Genomic DNA, 25,438 nt, shown 5'->3' with positions numbered 1-25,438 from the left:
TATTTTCCTTGGAAAGCTAGTACTTAGGTATTAGTACCTATGTTGAGGTCTGGCAAACACCAGTTTCTTTCTGACCCTAAGCAATTGTGACAAGTAGGAACCTTCTTCTAGAAAAATCTTACAGAATAAGGCAAAATTCCCACTTGGTTCCTGTAGCTCGCTCATCCTCACCCCTGCCCAAACTGTCTGATTCAGATAGATTAGGTAATTTTGAGTCTGAAAAAATGGAGAGCATTAAGATTAGCCTTGGTGGCCCAGATGAGTAAAAGATCACAGCTTTTATACGAAGTAGATCTTTTGTGCTGTGGATAACTGGCCTTGCAAACCAGAGACGTTCACCTTAGCTGTTTCTCTGACATCACTCTTAGCTTTATTTGGGGAAATATAATATGTTAGTTGTTGGGAGAGCCCTCAATGTGTAATTTTTTGAGGGCTGAAGAACCGGGATAGGGAGAAGGCAGGGTCATTGAAAGAAGCAGAGGGCCAACACTGAAGCGCTCTTGGGTTGCAGCCCTTAACTCACATTGAGGTTATTTATCTGGACTGACAGTCCCTCACTCCCAAAGGAGGGACTCTACACACGTAGTCTTAGCATAAGGCATAAAATAATAAACAGCCTTAGGCCATAAAGAGTTCTGTAGCTATTGGCGTCGCTGATTGGAAAATGTGTTTAAAATATTTAATTACGTGCTTCTCAGAGCCCTAGGATTTCATATTTTCAGAGTTGCATAATCTCCTGAATTTCTGTTGACATTTTCTTTGAAGGAACTTTGCTTATTTGTCCCATAACTTTTAGTAGATAGTAAAAAAGTCACATTTATTATTACATAGAATTTAATTGGCAAGCTTTCTCTTATCTAAATTTGTTTTCTTTTTGTTCCTTTTGGTTTTGATAGATGACTCAAAAAGACATCACATTTGTTGCTGAATTTCTTACTGAACATTTCAATGAGGTAGGAAATTGGTATTTCTATAGTGCTTTTTAAAAAATAATCACAATAAACCGGGATAATGGTAAGAAGTAATCAAATTTAATCCAATTTAATTGAAGTTCTAAGCAATTATGTATGCTTTTTAAACTATTGAGCTAATTAATGGCAGTACTTATTTATTAAATATAAAGCATATAAATTGAACTTTTGTTTGTATGTGTGTGTTACTATATATAAAAGAGTAACTGCCACCAACAGCTTTCTTAAACAATAGAGTTTTTGGTTTAAATATATAAGATTTTTTTTTCTTTAGTGAGTTGACTTAAGAATTAAACTATATTTATTCTTTCTAGGCTCCAGATCTTTATAATCGAAAAGGAAAATATTTTAACGTTGAAAAAGTTGGTCAGGTATGGGCTCTGGATTGAATCTAGTTACTAATTTTTTTATTTTTAAAACTTCAGCAGTGTTAGTCTTTATTATACAAAACTTTTTGAAAGTACTATAATGCCAAATTATATAGTAACCCTTTCCTTTTAGTAAAATCACCAAAGGGTAGCTTTAAACTTTTTCGTCTCAGAACCCTTTTACATTCTTAAAATTATTGAAGACTCCAGAGAGCTTTTATGTGCACTGTATCTATCAGTAGTAGATATTATTGGGTATTAGAAATTAAACAGAATAAAGAATTATTTATCTCTTAATTCATTTAAAAAGAACAAACCCACTTTCCATTACATGTTAATATAAATATTTTTAACGAAAAGTAACTATACTTCACAAAACAAAATTAAGTGAAGAATGGCATTGTTTTATATGTTTGCAAATCTCCTTAATGTCTGGCTTAAGACAAGGCAGCTATATTCTCATATCTGCTTCTGCATTCGATCTATTGTGATGTGTTGTTTTGGTTAAGAAAGCCTGGTTTCACACAGGTGTGTAGTTGGAAAGGGTAAAGTATTTTAATAGCTTTTTAGATAACTGTGAATATTCTTTGATACTACACCAGATCCTGACAAGTGGTAGTATCTTAGGTTAGTTTCAGTATGGAATCTAAATTGCATCAGTGGACTTTTCATATTCTGATTCATTAAAATTCATTCATCTACCTTGCACTTTGGATGGATCTTTTACACTGTGCATGTGATTTTGCCGTATCATGTATTGGTCATTTGGAAAATACTGATTCGCTGAATTACAGCAATCTTCCATATGCTGACGCCTTTCTTCATACAGTATCCAAAAGTCAGATTTTGTTAATGTCATTACCAATCTCATTAGACAATGTTTAACTACTGTGAGGTTGTCAAACACATAGTGGCAGATACAGGTTTTTCCAAAATTTTAAGTTTTGCTTGAATGTTTAAATTTTATCATTGGTAATAAATACTGTCAGTTGTTTTGCTTAAAGTGACAGGATCCCTTTCTTTATTTTCAAGAACATATCTGCCAAATACCCAAGAATGAATAATCATAGTTTGTCTGCCAGTCGTTCTTTTGAGTGAAAATGGAATTCCATTAATAACAAAGAAGTGCCTGGCCTGACTCACAACTACATTTTCATAAATGCTTTCCCTCATGATAACTGTCATAATTTTGGTATGCAGCAAAAGTGCTTTATTCATACTTCCCAATTCAGTCACTCAGAATATTAAAAAGATTTTGTTGAGATTTAATGAAATTAATCATTTTAATAGCCTCATTAGAGATTAGTGAAACTGTATGTGGCAAAAAGGAATATAGTGACTGCTAGTATGGTTTGGGGCCAGTACTTTGATTCTTGGTGACAGTGCCAGCAGTTTTCTCCACCTGTGCTTTTGACTCTCATTGGCATTTTTGACAGAGCATTTCACTGTCATTACAGTGAAAAGGGCAAATAATATCTTGATACTATTATAAAAATAGTAATGACCTCATGCGTCTCTGAAAGCGTCTTGAAGACTCTCAGAGTTGCATGGATCACGCTTTGAGAACTGCTGCCATAGATTAGACTGACAGTTGATACTTTTCAAATTAATTTATAAATTGACATATATAAGTTTAAAATGTGCTTCCTGAAAATAGAGCATGAAATTTAAACTCAATAGTCTCTAAATCTACAGCATTCTAATAATGTTTGCAGTTCTGTTGCTTGGCATTTAGCAAATTTTGGTCATCTCACAGAATAATGCACTTTCAGAGGACTTGGCAGTAAAACAAAATAAGTAGAATAGTGTTAAATATAAACAATTTCGGAGCCTAATGCTTTGGTTTACAAAACTTAAATTTCTAATTCTGTACTTCTAGTACTTGAAAGACGAAGATGATGACCTTGTGTCACCCCCTAACACAGAAGGGAACCAGTGGTATGACTTTCTTCAAAACAGCAGCCACCTTAAAGGTATTTCATGAACCAACATGGATTTTGGCCATGTTTATATTTATTTGAGACCAGTACATCAGCAAGTGTACTTGCTGAATACTTATCTAAGTTCTTTAGATTTATCTTTTGTGTCCATTTTATTTGATTAGAGAAACAGTAAAATAATAACAGTGTATGACATTACCATGTTCAGAAACACTCTGATATTAACTGTGATGTAGTAAGGTTGCTTAAGTATTGTCTGTTACAAAAAATATGTATAAAAATTAGGGTATTGGGAAGAAAACTGTAGAGCCTATTAGTTAGAGAAGTCTATTTTGCCAGTAGCTTTTAAGAGCATATATTGCTTTTAACTCCTATAATGATGCATCACTGTATTCTTCTGTGGTTGTATTTTTTTTTTTTTAATTTACTTGTTATGCCTTTCATTCTCTAGGATGTTGATTTGGTAAAACTTTATTTAGCCAACATTACTGGGAATGCAACACAAAATAGCAACCATTAAATATGTCGAAACGTCTCCATTTTAGATGAAAAGATTTTTAAAGCATCTGTTTCTTTGCTTTCTCAAAGAATAATCTGACCACAGTTTAGCTATTTCTTAGATCCTCGGGGTAATAGCCACATACATGTATTACCTCCTTTAATCTTCACAAGAACCTATGAGGTAGGTACTTGTTATCTTCATTTTACTAGTGAGGAAACTGAAGGTTAGAGAAGGCCCCAAGATGATACAAGGTGGTAAGCGATAGAGCTAGGATTCTGCTAACTTGAGAGCCTGAGTTTTTAACTGGACTCAGTAGTGACCTCTGCTCTGTGTGGTTGCTGTGTTTCTGAATGAGTGAGTGAGTGGGGGGAGGCAGAGAAATCTCAGGCCCAGAACTTTGCTTACTGCTTGATTTAACCCTACAAGCCCAAATTCTTTTTCAGAGCAGGATGTATTTTACATTGCTTGAGAGTCTTAAGATCAATTGAGAGAGATATATTGATGTAAGTTAGCTATGGAATGGAGGAGAAATAAAAGTACAGCTGACTCAGCTCATTTACCATATTTAATCAGGATGTCCAAGGAGTAAGGAAGGATGCCTGGGGAGGGCTGATGGCAGTGTACCAGAACGGGTGGCACCTGGACCCTCTCACTGTTGGGCTAATATCCATCCTGGGGACTTCGGGCTAAAAACAGGTTCTACCCTTTTTTCTCCCCACATCTTCTATGGCTGAATAGAAAGGCATAATCTTAGTTACAGGTCTCATGTTTAACTTCAGATTAACTCCATCTCTTAAACGCTTAAGAGTTTGCTAGTATGTGACTTTGGACAAGCTCATTAATCTCCCAGTTTCTTAGTCTAGTATGAAGTAATACCGACTGTCATTATGGAGCTATTAAGAAACCTTTAATGAAACGTCTTCCTAGCACTTTGCAAAAATCAAGTGCTAAATGCTTAGCACACGTAGCTTCCCAGGGGATGTGAGAGAGTCGGTGTTGTTACGTGGGTAAAGGCCGGTGTGCTGGAAGCTGGGCTGCCCGGGCTGAAGTCCTGCTCTGCCACTCCCTGGTGTGTAGCTGAGGGCACGTTGCCTGACCTCTTTGTGCCCCAGTTTTCTCTTCTGTAAAGTGAGGATGATCAGAGCGCCTCCCTCAAAAAGCTGTTGGGAAGATTAAACAAATTAATCTAGATGAAGCACTTAGGATAGTGCCTGGCACGTAGCATATAAGCAGGCAGTATGCATCTGAGCTGTTTTTACTCAAGATACTTGTGACACCAAAATGAGAGGCTTTTTTCCCTCCTGAGACCAATTCTGACACCAACTGGGTGTCCTACAGTTCGATTCTGACACTAACTCTGCAGAGTTACCACCAGACCCCACAGGGTTAGGGCTTAGTCCCACAAGACTGCCCCCACTTCAGAGTTCAGTCACAAGTACTGGGTCCCCAGGTTACCCACATTTCTGTTCCACTTGGCTACAAAGTTGGGGGTTCCCATACTTCAGTTTTAATAATTTGCTAAAATGGCTCACGAAACTCAGAAACACTTAACTTACATCTACCAGTTTATTATAAAGGATACAACTCCGGAATAGCCAAGTGGAAGAGATGCATGGGGCAAGGTATGGGGAGGCGCGTGGAGCTTCCATCCCCTCTCCAGGCGCACTGCCCTCCCAGCACCTTAATGCATGCATCGACCCAGAGGCCCTCTGCTCTGCCGTTTAGGGGCTGTATGGAGTTTTCATTATGTAGGGCTTAGGGGCCACTGGTGATGGGACTCAACACTAGCTTCTCTCCCCTACCCGCAGGTCGAGGAAGGGGCTGAAAGTTCCAAGCTTCTAATCAAGGCTTGGTCTTTATGGAGACCAGCCCCGATCCTGAAGCTATCTAAGGGCCTCATTAAAACAGAGTATGCTGCTGTCATCCTTATCACTCAGGAAATTCCAAGAGTTTTAAGGAGCTCTGGGCCAGGAGCTGGGGACAAAGACCAAACATCTCTCTGCGATACCACAGCATCTGTCACCTGTTGGGAGCTTAAAATGTTAACACGATTAAAGCTCCTTTCATCCAGCATAGCTGGGACATGAGGTGCTGTGAGGGAGGCCTGCAGAGCATAGTGGAAGAGGGTGGGCTTGAGAGTTGGACCTGGGTTTGATTGAGAGGTCTAGCTTCCTAGTCATTCTCACACTGGGCAATTGCCTACACCTCCTAAGCCTCATTTTTTTTTTTTAAATCAGTAAAATAAAGAGTATGATGCTTAATATATACAGCTATTGTAAACAATAGAAACAACAGGTATAAAAAGAACCTAGCATACTTGGTGTCACTAAATGACAAATTATATATTACTTTCTACTGATAAAGTAGTCTTTTCTAAAGTAAAGAGCTTATTTTCATAGCACCAGTTTCTTGTCTCCTGTTTTTGTTTTCACTATCACACTCTTCCAAAACAAGTGCTGTTGTTATACCATGGTGGCGAAGAAGAGAGAAAAATGAACTTATTTCATTGTATGTCTTATGGTTCCCAAATCACCCCTTTCTTCTTCTTTTTTTTTTTTTTTTTTTAAATGAGGATCTTGAATCAGATGCGTATGTTTGGTTTATTTATTTATTTATTTATTTATGGCTGTGTTGGGTCTTCGTTTCTGTGCGAGGGCTCTCTCCAGTTGCGGCAAGCGGGGGCCACTCTTCATCGCGATGCGCGGGCCTCTCACCATCGCGGCCTCTCCTGTTGCGGAGCACAGGCTCCAGACGCGCAGGCTCAGTAGTTGTGGCTCACGGGCCCAGTTGCTCTGCGGCATGTGGGATCTTCCCAGGCCAGGGCTCGAACCCGTGTCCTCTGCATTAGCAGGCAGATTCTCAACCACTGCGCCACCAGGGAAGCCCCCCACCCCTTTCTTCTTATAGCCAACAGAAACATACTGTTGGATTTCGGTGGGAAAAATAAAATATAGAATAACAAGCTGCAAGGACTCAGCTTGTAGTGAGTGTGGTGGCTTTCCGCGGACTGGCCGCAGGGGGATGGTGCAAGGCAGGAGGCCACGGTGGTTTCTAGTGAGGTCGTGCCAAGGTGTAATGAAGTGGCCAGGGAGAATTCCAGCGTCAGATAAGCTGTGTGGACTGGCTCTAGCAGTAGATTAGTTTCTCCTAGTTATCTGGTTTGTTATAGCTTTTTATTTTTTGTTTTTGTTTAAAACCAGAAAGTCCTTTGCTGTTTCCTTACTATCCTCGAAAATCATTGCATTTTGTGAAAAGGCGGATGGAGAACGTTATTGATCAGTGCTTGCAAAAGCCAGCAGTAAGTTTGAAAGAAATGCATGTTTTTGTGTAGGAGCAAGAATATCCGCAATATGTGGCTCACTTATGTAAATGATCGTAGTTAATAAGATGAACCATATCAAAATGCTGATATTCAACTATTTTTGACTAACAAGAATGGCAGTTTCATATGGTTCACTCTAATATTTCCTCTTATTGTTGCTTTCTTACGTAAATTAAAACATAACTACATGGTTATTGAACGTGTTGACGTCCTTTAGTATTTTATTTGTGCCCAGAACAAACTTATTATAAATGGTCTTAGTTACAGAGCTGATGTGTGTGTTAACTACCGAATGATGGATGACTGATGCTATGAGACTAGAAGAGGTGGTTTCTAACCTGCCATCACTTATCTCCAGGGTCCTTTTCAGCTCAGAACTTTCTCTCTTCCTTACTGTCATGACTGTCATTAAAGTTTCTTGCATGAAGGTTGGTGATATAGATGATTTTGCACTAGACTTAAACAGTGACGATCAGTCACTTTCTGTGAGTATTTATTTTTGTGTATGTATGTGCTTTAATTATATTTTTAAATCTTATTTAGGATGTGATTGGAAAATCAATGAATCAAGCAATATGTATTCCATTATATAGAGATGCTAGAAGGTAATTCTATTTACCTTTTTGGGTGGTATAATTCAGCAGCCAATTAAAATTTTTCTTACTTTTTTTTTCTTTTGTTTTAGTGAGGACTCCACACGTAGATTGTTCAAATTCCCTTTTCTGTAAGTGTCTCTCCCCTATCTCATGTGAATAATACAGTTTTGTTCTATGCATTGGTAGCTAAATAATCATGTTTTGACATTAATTTTTTTCCTTAGGTGGAATAATAAAACCTCAAATCTGCATTATCTTCTTTTTACTATTTTAGAAGATTCACTTTATAAAATGTGCATCTTAAGGAGACATACTGATATTTCCCAGTAAGTATTAATCTGAAGTTTGAACCAAGGAGATAAGATTTTATTATTTTTAAGCATAAAACATACCGCTTCCCTTCCGTACATTTCAGGTTTTAGTTAAGCTGCCTTATGACTTTAGGCTTGCTAACTTAACTGTTCTGGTCTTCGTTTTCACATTTTTAAGGTGGTAATGCCAAATTAGGAAGCTATATGATCCCTTTTAATTCTAGATTATTTAATTTTGTATTGGTATATAGCTGTTACGTGTAGGATATTTTTAGGGTTAGGAAAAATATAACAACAGAATAGTCAGGATTATATCTCATCAACTTGTGGAAGTTCAAAATTATATTTTGGCATCCTTATAGAAAGGATTTTTACCTCAGGTTAAGTATGCCTTTCATTAAACAAGAAGCCTTGCATATAGAGACTTCTTTTGAGAATGCAAATAAAAGTTTTGAAAAATAAATAATATTCAGAATGTCACTAGGATCTTAAATGATTTTAAATCTAAACCTGAGGGAAATTTTTTGAAACCAAGATGTAGCCCGAGAGAAATAATTTGGTTGTCCCAAACATCCTTATTTTATAAGGAATCTTGCTACTTTGGTGACTATAAGATTTTAAACTAAGTTGTAATTTTGATGTTAGTTTTATCTGTCAGGGGTTTAAATCGGTTATCAGTATTCTAGAGTGAGTGTAATAGTATTTCGGTCTGGGGTTTGGTGATTAGGTAAATGTACTAACAATCATATTCTTTCAAGCATATATAGATTATTGCCTATCCAAGTTGTTCTACAAAGTCTCTTCCCCCACCCCCTTTCTTTCTTGAAGATCTGTAAGTAATGGACTAATTGCTATTAAATTTGGGAGCTTCACATATGCCACAACTGAAAAAGTGAGAAGAAGGTAAATCTTGAATCTTGTTTGAGTGAGATGTATATATAATAAATACAATTACAGGAATATGGTTAGACTCAGTTACAGTGATGATATTCTTAGAAGGCCTTCGTCATTTGCAACTTAGGGGGCTGGGTTGGTTATGTATTTTATACTTAGAGGATGATTTGACTTACAGTGAAAGGAACCTTACTGGCCTGCAGGAATTTTTATAGTGTGCTTTCCTACAATTAATACTTCTGAGCTCTTTGTTCACTAAGAAAGTAATGTGGTTCCAAGGGGCAGATGGCTGAAGGTCTTCTTATGACCAGCAGGGGTGTGAGGTGGTATCCTTCTCACTGGGGTGGGATTTTCTTAGGGCACAAAGGGTAACAATACTTGATGTCATCCTGAGGCTTTTGCAAGAGAAAGAACTGACACTAATCCTAAACCAACCTTTTTCTTACTCTTTTCCTTACATAAACAAAGTTCTTTATGATAATGTCTTTGAAGTTGTGTCTTTTCATATGTAAATCTTATTTTTACTTTTCATTCTAGTTAACTCTGTTTATTATATATATGTATATATGTATATACACACACACACACACACACACACACATATGTATATACATGGTGTCATTCATGGAATCTCCACAGGCTTAAGGCCTGACCATTGATGTCAAGAGTTTTCTGGAGCTGTGAACCAAGTTCACAGGTTTTTCTTTTTTCATGATTATCTATTTTCAGGGCCTAGTTATATTTGTGAGTAATCAGTACAGCAGGTAACTGTGACTTTAGTGTAAACTAATGATATATTTTAAATGTTACTGTATAGAATGTCACTTGATATTTTCATTGTCAGTTTTCTGCTTGGTACCAGTATAATGTTATATATACAGTATTTTCTCAGTCATGATAACATCTTTGATATAACAAAACTTATTTTAATTCTAGCACCTACAGTTGTTTAGATGCACAGTTTTATGATGATGAAACTGTCACAGTAGTTCTTAAAGACACTGTCGGACGTGAAGGAAGAGATAGACTCTTGGTCCAGTTGCCGTTGTCTTTAGTGTATAACAGTGAAGATTCTGCAGAATATCAATTCACTGGGTCTTACTCTACAAGGTAACTTACATTAGTAAGATTGTCTTTCTGATAGAACATTTAAATGTTTTTTTAATGTATATTGTACATTCTGGTTCTTTAGGTATGATAGATAAATAAAGTCAGCTGAGCAGAAATGCTCCTATTTTTTTACTGAAAAAATACTGGCTTCAACAGCTCTTCTGTCAAGAATTATTTGCTGGAACAAGGTGGGGAATTATTTGGTGTGGAGAATGGAACTTCTGTTTTCAAGGATAGAATGAACCCCAGTTTGTAGTAGAATTATTTTAGATTTGCCTTTAGTACTTTCCTTTCAGAATTAGGACCTCAGTAGCCACATAGAGGTTCAAGGTCAGTTCCAAGAGATGGCTTTAGATTGAGATTTAAATAAGCAGATCTCTAATTTTTAAAATGAGTCCATTTGCTTACCTTGAAAGTGAATCAAAAACCTTACTGAGGTTTCTGCCTTAGAAAGGTATTCTGCCTATTTGGAAATGCAGTTTTTTCATAGAATATAGTATCACAGCTTTTTTATACAGTAGCTGGTAGAATTATATTGGAAATGGGAATATTGGTAGAAATCAAACCCTGATACCACCCCTAGTAAACCAGGGGGAACAGCCCCATTTCACTCCTGGGTTGGTTTTCTTCCCTCTCTAGGCTAGATGAGCAGCGTAGCGCTATTCCCACCCGTACCATGCACTTTGAGAAGCACTGGAGATTACTGGAAAGTATGAAAGCACAGTATGTTGCTGGGAATGGTTTTCGCAAAGTGTCCTGTGTGGTAAGTATTAAATTGTTGCAAAGAGTAACGAAGCAACAGGATCTGTCAGTCCTCTCAGTGCAGACATTTAGTGATGTCAAGCTTTTATTGATTATGAGCATGTAGTGGCCTTAGCTCTTTAGTTCTCTTGTTCTGAGAAAGCTTACTAAGTAATTAATAACAATTTTAGATTTTAGTAATCTTGAAATTGTATGTGGAGATCCTTTTATACAAAATGAAAGCTGAGTTTAGGGATTTTGTTGTAAATTGATGGGAAAATAACTTTCCTATAAAACCACTTTTTTCAGATTTCTGATTTCTAATTTTTTATACATAATGTATTAGTTAAGCCATTTTAAAAGTTCTTTATTTGGCCTTTTCTTTAGTTAAGCTCGAATCTCCGTCATGTGAGAGTATTTGAAATGGACATAGACGATGAATGGGAGCTTGATGAGTCTTCGGATGAAGAGGAGGAGGCCAGTAATAAGCCTGTAAAAATAAAGGAAGAAGTATTGTCTGAGTCGGAAGCAGAGAACCAGCAAGCTGGCACTGCTGCTTTAGCTCCAGAGATGGTCATTAAAGTAGAAAAACTTGACCCTGAGCTAGACTCATGATCTAGCTTGCCATTATTTTGTATGTTCTCTTGTCAGAAAGGACACAGATGATGATCGAAGATGTGTTGGACCACTTAATTTTCTTTGTGAAATAAACAGTAAATTTTATTTTTTTTTATTCTGCGTCATCTTCTTTTAGTGGTGTAGCCACTGTGATAGATTTTCTTTTCACCAAGATTTCTTTTTAATACTGTGTGCAGAACTAGTGTTAAAGAAAATATAAATTGAATGTGAGGAAAGAGTTTAGTCTTTTCTGTCAAAAGGTAGGTATCAGGAATCATTCCTGTGTCAGGAAGAAATTACGTTTAGTCATTCATCACTGGAAGTTTTGATGCATTTAGTATTTTTAAAACGCAGACAACATTTATTCCTGTTTTTCCATCTTCCTCTTCTAGTTCATTTTAGATCTCCAGAATGCTTTCAAAATTATGTATTTATACTGATTTACTGTAATCCTAAATAAGCCAAGAGATGGGTACTATCTTTATGATTTAAATAGCAAAAACATTGCTTGACACCTGCATGATTATCTTTTCTCACTGTTACTTTATTTGAGCTCTGAATTCTTTGAATCACCAGTGTTTAGAAGTGTATTTTTCCTCTGTTTAGAATTGGTCAAGGACATATGTGCCTGGCTGTGTGGTTGGTTCCCTGGGAACATGAGAAATAGGGATCAGCTAAACATAATTTAGCATTAGTGCAAATGAGCGCTTGTTGATTTCCTAATGCTCATTCCTAAAGTAGAATGGTACTGTCATGTGACTTTCAAAGTTTCCATTTCATATATGAATTCTTTTTTTTTTTTTGTCTGTATTGGGTCTTCGTTGCTGTGCGTGGGCTTTCTCTAGTTGCGGCGAGCGGGGGCTACTCTTCGTTGCGGAGTGCAGTCTTCTCATTGTGGTGGCTTCTCTTGTTGCAGAGCACGGGCTCTAGGTGTGCGGGCTTCAGTAGTTGTGGCGCACAGCCTTAGTTGCTCCGTGGCATGTGGGATCTTCCCGGACCAGGGCTTGAACCCGTGTCCCCTGCATTGGCAGGCGGATTCCTAACCACTGCACCACCAGGGAAATCCTATGTGAACTCTAATATCAGTTCACTGGTAAGTAAAAGAATCACTTTTGAAAGCTTTAAATATCTTTAGGCAGCAACATATACTATAACCAGGTAAGTGGGTAACTGCAAGATTGCTGTGTCATTTGTTTCTTTAATAGGGATCTGTTGTACTTTGATTTTAGGTATGTCACACTTAAGATTCTCAAGGTACCTCAGTTGGACTGATCTTTGTTGGTTTCGAAGGGAAAACTGAAGAGAATCCACTGTTGTGTGCATAAGCTTGGAGATTAGAACTCTCTTCAGGAAACCGACCATGCTAGCCCTCAGCCTTGCACTTAACAGTCCTTAAATACGATTAATATACAGTTTACATAAATGTTTGTTAATGGTTGGTCAGTGTTGATAGCATAGTGCAGAATGCCTTGAATTAACTTCTGTCAGCAAGAAAGGTGAACTGTCAGATGACATTACAGAGAAAGTACAGGTTGTAGGTATGTGGAGCAAATTAGGGTAACTGCATTGCACAGATATACCACATAACATTTAAATAACTTTGATGGATTTTAGGGACAAATAATTACAGATTGTTCTTAGAATGAATTACAGTCTCAAAATAAGCAGCCAGTTCTTTGTTAGACTAATCTGTCTCATGTGACTTCATTAAATTTATGAAGATTTTTTGATATGTGAATATTTGCTTTCTATGGTTCCAGCATAGGGATAGATTGAAACTGGGACTCCTAGACTCTGCCCTTATCTTGAGCCAGGGATCAGAAATAGTTCTATTGATGCACTAGCTGTCCCTTAACATTAAGTTAAATTAATAATGTGAATCACTCCTACATGCACCCAGCGTTCATAGCAGGAGTGTGTACAATAGCCAAGACATGGAAGCAACCAACCTAAGCGTCCAACAGATGAATGAATAAAGAATATGTATGATACACACACACATACAGTGGAATATTACTCAGCCATAAAAAGAATGAAATATTGCCATTTACAGCAACATGGATGAACCTAGAGAATATCATAGAAAGTGAAGTAAGACAGAGAAAGACAAACATTATATGATATCGCTTATATGTGGAATCTAAAAAATAATACAAATGAATTTATTTATAAAACAGACTCACAGACACAGAAAACAAACTTATAGTTACCAAAGGGAAAGCAGGGGAGGGATAAATTAGGAGTATGGGATTAACAGATAACATACTACTATATATAAAATGTGAAACAAAGACTTACTGTATAGCACAGGGAACTATATTCAATATCTTGTAATATTCAATATCTTGTAATAAAGGAAAAGAATATGAAAAAATATATATATAACTGAATCACTTTGCTGTACGCCAGTAACAAAATATTGTTAATCAACTATACTTCAATTTAAAAAAATGTGAATCATTCCTAATTATAGGAGTATAGTTTTTTCATTAATGCTTTTAATGTGTATGATAAATCACCAATTTCGAAACTGGGTTTGTATTATATCAAAGTGAAAAAGTTTAAACTGATACCTGCATATATCTTTTTTATGTTTTAATAAGTATAAAACAATTTTCTGTTTATCATTGTATTTTTTTTTTTTTTGAAATGGACCTCAGGTTATTTCTCTTTTTTATTTATTTATTTATTTTTTTGGCTGTGTTGGGTCTTCGTTTCTGTGCGAGGGCTTTCTCTAGTTGCGGCAAGTGGGGGCCACTCTTCCTCGCGGTGCGCGGGCCTCTCACTGTCGTGGCCTCTTTTGTTGCGGAGCACAGGCTCCAGACGCGCAGGCTCAGTAACTGTGGCTCACGGGCCCAGTCGCTCCGAGGCATGTGGGATCCTCCCAGACCAGGGCTCGAACCCGTGTCCCCTGCATTGGCAGGCCGATTCTCAACCACTGCGCCACCAGGGAAGCCCTATCATTGTATTTTTAGATATGTGCTGTCATTTCCACATCATTAGAAATTTTGCTTTTAATATTTAGAAGCAATCTGATCATTATAGATTATCACTTTATTTCTAGTATATTTAGCGGCACATGCTGAATTTGAGTTTTGAATTTAGTGAATGACAAGTAAGGTGTGGGGACGTGAGCACCCTGGGCTGTGGGACTTCACCAGTTACTGGCTGTGTGCGGGACTCTGGGCCCTGACCTTTGTACAGTGGGCATAAGTGAGAACCTGTCCCAGGTGTGAGGACTAATGAGGGCTCAGTAGAGCATTGTGGTTGGCATGTAGGAGACACCTGATAGATTAGCACTTCTTAGTACAGTATTCTGTGCTGCTCTTTTCTGTGTTAAATTGTGTTAGTGTTTTAGAAATTTAAATAGCCTTTTTTTTTTTCTCCATCAGACTTATTGGACTGTGACAATAGTCTTTTTAAGTCTCTGGGTTTCTTTTTTTTTTCGTTTTATTGTTGACTTTTTTCCAAAATAAAAATTTTACTCTCTAAAAGATGCTAAAACATGTTTTATTCAGAGCATTTGAATATAAATGTGAAGAAAAGTCTTAGGGTATATAGCCTGAGTTTATGATGCCATAACTAGAGGAGTCTGTATATGTCTGAATTAATCTAAGTTTCCATTCTTGAGGAGGCCCAGCAAGCAGACGTCTGCTCAAAACTTCTAGAGGATGCTATACCTGAAATTATGGTTTGCATGATTTCGCCAGGGGCAAATCAGTTTCTTTGGCACCTCTTGAAGTTGTGACAATTATCTATAGACTGTTTGCATTTATTAGAATCTATGTTTGACTGCGCGTGTCATCTTTGGTTCTCACTGAGCCGGAGGGAGATGGTACCTAGGATTACACAAAGTCAAGGTCACAAAAACCGTATAATGTGAGAGGAAGATATTAATATTTAGATAATATTAGAGGAGAAAATAGTATTTGAACTCTTAGGAGGAATATTCAGATCAGAAGTTCTCAATTGTTGAAGGGTTAGTGCTAAGAAGTGAATTGTTAATATGGTAGATAATCAATGTTTTTCACTTTCTGAGTGAACTAGAACAGGATTTCCCATGAAGCACAGGCCACCACGTAAAAATCACCTGGGCCAGTGATTAAATATGCAAATTTATGGGTGCTTCCACAGGCCTGCTCAGTCAGAATGTGAAGGTGGGGCCCAGGTCTGCATTTTTAACCAACTCACCTGATCTTATGCCCACCGAGGGTAAGAACCAGTATTCTCCACAGAAGCTATTTTTTAGTAATTAGATGTTTAGTGTTTTGTTGTTGTTGTAAGGTTAAAAGCTGTTCCCTTAGATGCATTGAAAATTGATGTATTTTTTTTCTTTAAAAATAACCCTCACTGGTGATGAATTTCACATGCAAGGTGCTCACACTTCCATTAAGTCTATTTAGATGGCGGTGGACCTAATTGTACCCCGACTCTCTACGTACTACAGCATGTATAAATGAATCCCTTAAGGCCACATTTCAGCCCTAGGAAGGTCTGGTTCAGCCAAGTAATAGATGCTGAGTTGGGTCTCTGTGGGCCATGCGAGTTGGTAATAGTCCATTTCAGTTCATAAATGTCACCTTTCCTCAGGTGTGTGCAGTCAGACTGAAGTCAGTGCCTCTGGACATGAAGTGTGCTGTGTGGTTACTGCTGTACCGATGATAAAACTGTCCCATGACATGACTTAATGACGCTGTGTTTACCGGCTTGATAGATGTTTTAAACGTTTAAGCAAGGAGATAAATCTGTAGTTCATGCCTCCTGCCTCTGACTTCCGATGTTGTCATATTCCCTCAACCAGACTGGATTCCTGATTCCAGTTGCAGAGGGAACATTATTATTTTAAATTTCCCCACTGTTCAGATGATAAAACTGGGTATTTAGGAGCCCAGCTAGATGTGATTGTCAACATTTTAAGTGATGCTGCACAACTTTCTAACATTGATAACAGCTTCCTTCCCATTTTCCTTTCCACCACTTATTCTGTCCTGCCCAATTCTTGCAGGAAGGCATGTGAAGGATTTGAAAAAAAAAAGATTTGGTTTGCTCTCTTGGGGTGCAAAGTCAAGATCTCCACCGGGTGGCAGAATGTGGATAGCCAAGGGGCCAAGGCTATTGTTCTGGGTGCCATTTTCTCCCTGCTGCAGGAGGAGCCATCAAGGGAGACTTGGAAAGAGTGACCCACGTGGCAGGAGGAGACCCAGGTAACTGGCTAACGGAAGCCCAATCAGGAGAGCAGTCAGCCGTGTGAAATGCTGCCAAGAAGTGGAGAAAGGGCGTGGTGGAGGATTGGCTGTTACCTCTGAAAAGCTGAAAGTTGGTGGTGGTTGCTTTTCAAATAACCCTCAGTCTCCTTAACATCTTCTCCAAGGCTCTTCAGGCTCTGCCCCTGCACTCTCCCGTCATCTCGGGGCTCTTCCCCCAGCTCACATGGGCTTTCTTTCTGCTTTTCTTGAATGAACCAAATTCTTTCCTACTCCAGGGCTTTGGGATATGCCCTTTGCTAGGGATGTTGTTTCCTAATCCGTCACAAAGTTAATTCACACTTATTCTTAATTTCTTAGCTCAGTGTCTCTTCCTCAGAGAAGCCTACTGTGCTTTTAGGAGTATACCCCTTCCCTTCATATCAGTTGTCACAATTTTGTATTTATATATTAATTTGGTGCTTAGTATTTTATTGTCTAAATTAAATTATAAATCCTGTAGCATCAGAGTATATGTCCATTTTGCTTACCTCTCTATACTCAGTATCTGGCATAGTGCCTGGCACATAGTAGGTGCTCAAAATATACTCGATTCAATTATCAAAATATACAGCAAAAGGGACACTGGTTTGAAATATGATAAATTATCCTGAAATCTTAACAACATTGCAGTGTATTGAATTTGTTCACAAATGGGCTGTATTACAAAATTTACAAACTGACTGTTTGACACTCAGATTAGATTTCTCTATAGAAAAACTGTCATTGTTGGTCCCAGTCTGCACCTACTGAAAATAACAATTATAGATCTGCAAGCTCACCTCTATCCAAATATCAGCCTTGATTTCTGAATCAGGATTCCCAGTTTTCAGCCTTCACATAATTTTTAAGGCCTTCATTCTTGTGAATTTAGGATAGAGATGATGTATTTAGAAAGATGATTTTTAGTATTAAAAAAAAAAGTGGTGACCCTGACAGGAAGTGTTTCAGAGGAGTGCTGGCAGCAGAAGCCCTGTTTGAGTGGGTGTGAAATAGATGTGAAGTGAGCAAGTGGAGACCACAGAAGTAGGCAAGTCTTTAAGAATTTTGCTGCAAGAGGGGAGAGGAACGGAGTGGTGGCCAGAGGGAGACATGGCATCAGGGCTCTTTAAAAAATATGGATGCTGTGAAGGCATATTTCTACAACCATAGGAGTAATCCACGAAAGGGGGAGAAACTGACCTTTCTAGAGAAGGGGGGGGGGAATATGTGAGATCGAAACCCTCGAGAAGGCAAAGAGCTGAGGCCCATTGGTCGGCAGAAGGATCTGTCTTGGGTTGGAGCACGGTGTTCCTTGCACGCACGCTCACAGGAGTGTGTGGGGACACTTGCTGCTGGGTGGTGGAACTGTGGGTAGTACAACAATTTCCCCCAAGAGGTAAGGTCTCAGCAGAGAGAGATGAGGAGAGGAGATGTGTGAAATCGTTGACCTCCAATGGGAAAGTGAATTTTGCTGAGGAAGTGTTAGCATTGAGGGTCTGCTGGAGATTTGTGGCATAAATTCAAAAAGAGCCCAATTAATGGAATCATTTTCTCCCACTGCTCAGGCGTCGGGTGGATTAGGTGGCACGTTGGGTTTAATCTGGGTTGGGGTTTTGTCAGACCGCTGCGACAAGGCAGAGAGGGATGAGGGGCTTCGAGAAGGTAGTAACGCTGTGACAGGGCCAGTGGGTCAGAAGGTGGAGGGTCATGGGGTTTTGGAACCAGAAGGCTGGGGAGACAGGCGGCGGCCAGAGGGGCCGTTTGCAGTGAGTGGTACCGAGGTGGTGGAGCTGATGAGGACAAGGGGAACTGTGGCCATGGCGGCTGCTGTTGGGAAGGGGAAAATCACTGGGGGTCAGTACGTCAAGAACTGAGTGCCCGGGGTTTTTGGATGGCTCATCCATGTGGCTGTTTAAGCTGAGAAAGGAGATGGCAACATCCGGGTGGAGAAGGTTACCGTGCGTTGGGTGCTGAGGTCACCAGGGCAGGAGGAGGATGAGGTGACGGCTGTGAGCGGAGCGGGAGGGAAAGGAAAAGCTGCCTGTGCTTCCAAGGCTCCCGGGCTTTGAGAGGCCCCGAGGAGGGTCCGCGACTTACGTAAGGTCGCTGAGGAAGTCGTGAGGGAGGAAGTCAAGCCCACGCGGGCTGAGGCGGGGCCGGGCTCCCAAGCCCCACGCCGACTGCCCGAGAGGAGCTCGAAGCAGAACCCAGGGTTGTAGAGGACCCGGTGCCGGATGAGAATACAAAGCCGGCTTGTGAGCACTGCAGTGTTTACCAGTCCTGTATCAGCCGTAGATTGGCACTTCCTCCATCTGGGAGATTAAAAGATTAAAGGCCGGCATGGAGGTGGAGGTCAGTTCTGATTTTTAAAGCTGGACTCAGCAGCTCCCCCTGCTGGCTCTGGGGAGTGGTTGTGCACGGTTGCTCTCCTGCCTGATCCTGTCTTGAGTGAAGGGCTTTCTCGGAGACAGTTGTGGGTGGACAGGAGGCGGCCTGGTGTGATGGCCCAGGACAGCGGGCCGGAGTGAGCCTGCTCGGAGGCCCGGGGCGGGGCCCAGGAGGGGCGGGAGCTGAAGCATCTGTCTCCCAGCGTGGGGCGCGGTTCAGGGCCTCCCCGGGGTTGGGCGCTCTCCTGGGTCGTCCGAAGCATCCCTCAGAGGGGAGCTGCTCTGGCTGTTTGGGGAACCAGGCAGTTCCCAGGCCCCTATGAGGTAGCACTGAGCTTCAGCGGGCTGCTTAGCACGCCCAGGAGGGCCTAGACCCAGCTGGCCATGGGAACCTCGGCATCTGCCAAATTGTACGCGAAAATCCCGAGCGCTCGGGGCCGTGGACGTTCTGGGGCCAGGCCAGGCCAGACCTGAGGCTGGTTGTGATCAGAGGCTGGTTGTGAGGCTGGTTGTGTCTCTACCTGCACCTGCCGCCACCCATCCCCCTCCTCCTGGTCTGCGTTTGGCTTTTCAGTGTTCTCCTATGCAGAAGTCTGTCATGGAAGAGGAGTCGTGCGGGAGAGCTTGCACGGTGCTTTGTATGCATTATCCCACATAGTTCTCTGAACAGCTCTGCAACAAAGGCATTGCTCTCCTTAGTTTACAGAAAAGAAAAAAAGTTCAGGGAGGTTCCATGTGTCCCAATCACTCAACTAGTCGGTGGCAGGGCCAGGATGCGAAACAGATGATCTGACCCCAGCTAGTAATAATCCCTACAACAACTGAGTACTTAATAAGAGCCGGGCACCATTCCAAGCACATCCCATGAATAATTCATTTAAGCCTCACTCCAGTCCTACAAGGTAAGTGCTATTATTAGCATCATCCTCATTTCACAGATGAAGAAACTGAGGCACAGGCTAAGTTTTCTTACTTTGTTCATGGGAATTACACGGACAGCAGGGGTGAGGTGGGGATGTCTGGTGCAGCACCCTTGCTTTTTTTTTTTTTTTAATCTCTTTATTGGAGTATAATTGCTTTACAGTGTTGTGTTAGTTTCTATTGTATAACAAAGTGAATCAGCTATACATATACATATATCCCCATATCTCCTCCCTCTTGAGTCTCCCTCCCACCCTCCCTATCCCACCCCTCTAGGTGGTCACAGAGCACCGACCTGATCTCCCTGTGCTATGAGGCTGCTTCCCATTAGCTATCTGTTTTACATTTGGTAGTGTATATATGTCCATGCCACTCTCTCACTTCGTCCCAGCTTACCCTTCCCCATCCCCATGTCCTCAAGTCCATTCTCTACGTCTGTGTCTTTATTCCTATCCTGCCCCTAGGTTCATCAGAACCATTTTTTTTTTTTAAGATTCCATATATATGTGTTAGCATACAGTATTTGTTTTTCTCTTTCTGACTTACTTCACTCTATATGACAGACTCTAGGTCCATCCGCCTCACTACAAATATCTCAATTTCACTTCTTTTTATGGCTGAGTAATATTCCATTGTATATATGTGCCACATCTTCTTTATCCATTCATCTGTCGATGGACACTTAGGTTGCTTCCATGTCCTGGCTATTGTAAATAGTGCTGCAATGAACATTGTGGTACATGACTCTTTTTGAATTACGGTTTTCTCATGGTATATGCCCAGTAGTGGGATTGCTGGGTCATATGGTAGTTCTATTTTTAGTTTTTTAAGGAACCTCCATACTGTTCTCCATAGTGGCTGTATCAATTTACATTCCCACCAACAGTGTAGGAGGGTTTCCTTTTCTCCACACCCTCTCCAGCATTTATTGTTTGTAGAGTTTTTGATGATGGCCATTCTGACTGGTGTGAGGTGATACCTCATTGTAGCTTTGAGTTGCATTTCTCTAATGATTAGTGATGTTGAACATCCTTTCATGTGTTTGTTGGCAATCTGTATATCTTCTTTGGAGAAATGTCTATTTAGGTCTTCTGCCCATTTTTGGATTGGGTTGTTTGTTTTTTTGATATTGAGCTGCATGAGCTGCTTGTATATTTTGGAGACTACTCTTTTGTCAGTTGCTTTGTTTGCAAATATTTTCTCCCATTCTGAGGGTTGTCTTTTCATCTTGTTTATGGTTTCCTTTGCTGTACAAAAGCTTTTAAGTTTCATTAGGTCCCATTTGTTTATTTTTGTTTCCATTTCTCTAGGAGGTAGGTCAAAAAGGATCTTGCTGTGATTTATGTCCTAGAGTGTTCTGCCTATGTTTTCCTCGAAGAGTTTGATAGTGTCTGGCCTTACATTTAGGTCTTTAATCCATTTTGAGTTTATTTTTGTGTATGGTGTTAGGGAGAGTTCTAATTTCATTCTTTTACATGTAGCTGTCCAGTTTTCTCAGCACCACTTATTGAAGAGGCTGTCTTTTCTCCATTGTTTATTCTTGCCTCCTTTATCAAAGATAAGGTGACCATATTGCATCCTTGTTCTTAACCCCTACAGGTGCTGCCTTTCCGGGGTCTGTGTTGATCCACAGCCCCGCCCTCCCTCCCTCGCCCCTGCTGCCTTGCCCCTGGCCGCGCTCCCCGGGCACAGTCTCCCTGCAGTGGCATGGCCACCGTGATGTCTGTGTGGCATGACTGGCAGCGATGCCAAGGCTTAATTCTTCCCAGAGCTCCTTCGTTCATAATCACCATCAGCTCTGTGAGGAAACAGGCTCTGAAGAGGGAGCAGAGCTGCTTTTCCTGCAGACACGGAAATATGTGCGAGAAGCCCAAATCCTGCCCCCCGAGATCAGTGTGGTTTCCCCCAAGACAGCAATGCCCACGCCAGTTACTGTGCCCTCTTGCTTTGCCTCCTGAGCAGGTTCTCGTGTGTGTGTGTGTGTGGTGTGTGTGTCTGTGTGTTCAGGGCTCACAGAGACAGAGCAGTCCTCTCCCCAGAAAGGTGACAGCAGGGAAGCTGCCCACTGTATTTGTGCCATGAATATTCTCTGTCCCATCTCCCAATGCATCGAGATTATTTTGCATTTTGTTGGTCTACAGACTTCCCATGGGTAAAGGCTCCCACGGAAGATGGGAAGCAGGTGAAAGGCAGAGAGATGATCTTCTGAATAAATACATGGGCCAGGCAGGGGGTGTATTTGCATTTTGCTGCAGGGAAACTATTCAAAACACGGAATGTTCAGTGGTGAACACTGTGAGAAGGACTGTGTGACTCCACGAAATACAGACTAGAAGCACACTTGGCCTGTTCGTTGTGGACTAGGGACGATGATAATGCAGTGTCGAGAAAATAAGTTCCGTCTTGTGTTTTTCCACAAAATAGCCCAGAGCATCACATGCCAATTATCCTATTTACTCATCTAACGTGTAAAAGGGACTTGATGGAGTGACAGTCTTGGGATGGAGCAGGAAATGTAATAATGTAGTTTCCTTTTGAGAAACAGAAGTTGAAGGAACAGATTTGCAAATTGTCTGAGCAATTCAATGAAAATGTGAGCCTTAGACCTCTCAAATTTCTAACCCAGTACTCTTCACTCCCCTTAGTTCCAAAATTAGTTAGTATAATGGCCTGTTTATGTTTAATTAAATGCAAGACTAATTTACAACTCACCTTGCTCTGGGCTGGTCATTAGGCGTGTGACACCTGGTCCGGTCCATTTCCGGCAGTCGGAGGGATGGATGATGCTTTGCTGCCAAAGGGGGTTAAGAAAATGACAGTTCACAAAATCCCTGGAAGAGGAAATGAAGGCATGTTTTATGGGTTGAAGCAGAACAGAGAGGAGCGGTGTGGCTCTGGGGGGAGAAGGGTGTGAATTTTTATCCCTCTCTCAGTCCCAGAGTCCAGTTCAAATGCTTTTCCAAAGCTTCCGTTCACTCCTCACTCCTCCAAGCCACACCACCTCAACTCCAGGCCCCACCATTGCAGCCCCAGGCTGGCTGTTATCTCTGCCTCAAGCTCTTGTCATAACCATTGTGGTTACTGAGCACTAAGCACAGGTGAGGACCTAGACTAATAAATGCACTACAGGTATGAACTTGTCCAGCTGCCCCCACCCCATCACCCGTGAGAAAGGAAGCATTGTTAATCCCTTTGTACCGAGGAGGACGGAGAGGCCCAGAGAGGTTAGGTAATTTGCCCAAGGTCACACAGCTAGTGAGCGGTCGGGCCCGAGTTCTCCATCATACACTGTACATCCCTGGCCTCTACCACCTCCTCCCTTTACTTGTGAATAACATACCTTCCCCTTCTGGCATGTGAACTCCTCAAGGGCAGGCAGCCCTGCTGCCTGGTGGTAAATCCTCACTAAAGATCTGTGCCCTTTAGGAAGCCCCACCCTTAAAATTGGTGGAGTCTGGGCCCCTGAGTCCTGTTTGGGAAGCCACAGCGCCCCCTGGTGCCTGAGAAGTCTAACTTCAGCCCCAAGCCGGCCAGTGCTGAAGGTTCCCAGCCCTCGGTCCAGGGCAGCAGAGCTGAGCCACCCAAGGTAGGAGAGGGCTGCTCCCCGCAGCCGTCCCATGCGGGTTTCTGAGGCTGCTCTGTGGGAATGCCTCAATCCAGGAAGCTCGGGTACCTCATGGCCTTTCTGGCTGACGCTGGGTCGCCAGGCGGTACTCTGCCAGGCCCAGCGGCCCAGGAAGGACATCCCAGAGAGGAAGATGTGTGAGAGGGTCCCCATCAGGAGACGTGGGGTTGCAGAGGTCGTCTTGGCTTGCGGGTTGGAGGATGGCTGAAAACCCCTGCAGGGGGCAGCAGTGTGCTTGTTTGTGCTGTTCGTGCCAGGGTCGGCTTCCTGACGCGTGGGTATGTATGACACAGGCCTCGAGCTCTGAAGGGCCCAGGCTTGGTTGAATGCTCTGTGGAAACAAAGACCAACCAAATGAGAGCAAGCAAAGGCTGCTTATTTGAGCTTCCCTGAGCAAAGGAGGCGCTCTTGCATTTTGGCAGAGACTCGAAGGCAGGCAGAAGGGCTGGGGACGCTTTATAGTGGAGAAAAGGGATGGCTCCCCGCGTGCCCTGACTGGAGGCTGTGGGCCCCTGGGAAGCTGGAGGAGGTTAAGTGGAAGCGGGGCATCCTATGTGATTGCTTGGGGGTGGCCCTTTGGCTTTCTCTGGTGGGTCCTGAGTTGGAAGCAGGGACAGAAGTTAGGGAAGCTGTCAGTTATGGATCGAGTCCTGGCCATTGGGGCTGATTGTTACAAGGCTTCCTGGATTCCCACTGTCAAGATGGCAGTCTCCCTTCCTGCAAGAACGACTTATATAAAGCAGGTGGCTTCCTGGGCTAGTTATTGCAGATGAGAAGATGGTTTCCTGGGCAGGTTGCTGCGGGCTGTGGGTTGGAGTTCTGTTTTTATACATGGTCTGGCCATCGACCGTTTGTATAGTCAGTCTCTCATTCCACTGTCGCCATCTTGAAATTCTTGAAGAGGGGACCCACACTGGGTCCTGTAAATGATGTGGCCATTCCTGTGTTCTTTGGACTCATGACCAAGGAAGCTTTCATGATCTAGCTGCAGTTTTCAAACTTTTACTTTTACTCCTGGTGGAACCCAGGTTCAAACGCCCAGGGGAATGTCATTGGGGCCTGTTGGCGAGTCTGTTTCCTTGTGAAGCCTGCAGATCCTCCGCTGTGTTTTTTCTCCCTTGTTATGGTCGGGGTCTTCTGGACAGTGTGGATAGTCAGTGGGCTTGGGCTGAAACAAACATCTAACTTGGGTCAAAGCTCACTAATTTGGATCCTGTTCATTTTAAATAGAGAAGTTTTGGTCTATTTTTGAAAAAAAGATTTGCTAAGCAAATGCACTGTGCAAAAAATTTGCAGGGAGGAGGGCAATATTTAATCTGTCGAGAGCAAAATTTTCAAGAACCATTATAATCAGCACTGTGTTATACAAAACCAATGAGTTCCTTTGTAAGCATAAGCTCGAATTTCAATGCGTTCTTTGCTGTTCCTGTGTTGGAGGAGGTCACTGAGAGGACGTGACCGCCGATTGACCCTTGAGCTGGACCCGGGCAATCGGAGGCTCTTCACCCCCTCCCCATCCCTAGAACCTATGTTCTGCCCGTTGTTCCCCCACTAGGAGCTGTTTCAATGTTGCAACCTTGAAATAATGTGTTGTTGAGACCATTTGAACCCATTTAAGACCTCTACATAGACTTTTTTTTTTTTTTAACATCTTTATTGGAGTATAATTGCTTTACAATGGTGTGTTAGTTTCTGCTTTATAACAAAGTGAATCAGTTATACATATACATATGTTCCCATATCTCTTCCCTCTTGCGTCTCCCTCCCTCCCACCCTCCCTATCCCACCCCTCTAGGTGGTCACAGAGCACCGACCTGATCTCCCTGTGCTATGTGGTTGCTTCCCACTAGCTATCTATTTTACATTTGGTAGTGTATATATGTCCACGCCACTCTCTCACCCTGTCA

General features: G+C 41.4%; 1 protein-coding gene across 2 annotated transcripts in view; it reads left to right on the top strand.

The window, feature by feature from the left end:
* ANAPC4 (anaphase promoting complex subunit 4) overlaps window positions 1-11,478 on the top strand; it is a 42,390-nt gene extending 30,912 nt beyond the window's left edge. The window contains exons 19-29 of one of the 2 annotated variants that reach the window (XM_059923242.1): window positions 897-953; window positions 1,286-1,342; window positions 3,219-3,312; window positions 6,982-7,079; window positions 7,647-7,708; window positions 7,789-7,827; window positions 7,924-8,025; window positions 8,839-8,913; window positions 9,841-10,014; window positions 10,654-10,777; window positions 11,143-11,478. In XM_059923242.1, coding sequence (XP_059779225.1) covers window positions 897-953; window positions 1,286-1,342; window positions 3,219-3,312; window positions 6,982-7,079; window positions 7,647-7,708; window positions 7,789-7,827; window positions 7,924-8,025; window positions 8,839-8,913; window positions 9,841-10,014; window positions 10,654-10,777; window positions 11,143-11,370 — 1,110 coding nt within the window. In that variant the 3' untranslated portion in view covers window positions 11,371-11,478. The remainder of the gene's footprint in view (window positions 1-896; window positions 954-1,285; window positions 1,343-3,218; window positions 3,313-6,981; window positions 7,080-7,646; window positions 7,709-7,788; window positions 7,828-7,923; window positions 8,026-8,838; window positions 8,914-9,840; window positions 10,015-10,653; window positions 10,778-11,142) is intronic. The other variant, XM_059923243.1, reaches the window with a different exon arrangement.
* The last annotated feature ends 13,960 nt before the right edge of the window (window positions 11,479-25,438 follow it).

Source organism: Balaenoptera ricei, chromosome 5 (genome assembly GCF_028023285.1).
Source record: "Balaenoptera ricei isolate mBalRic1 chromosome 5, mBalRic1.hap2, whole genome shotgun sequence".
Lineage (NCBI taxonomy): Eukaryota > Metazoa > Chordata > Mammalia > Artiodactyla > Balaenopteridae > Balaenoptera > Balaenoptera ricei.
This window is presented reverse-complemented; position numbering and strand designations above follow the sequence as displayed.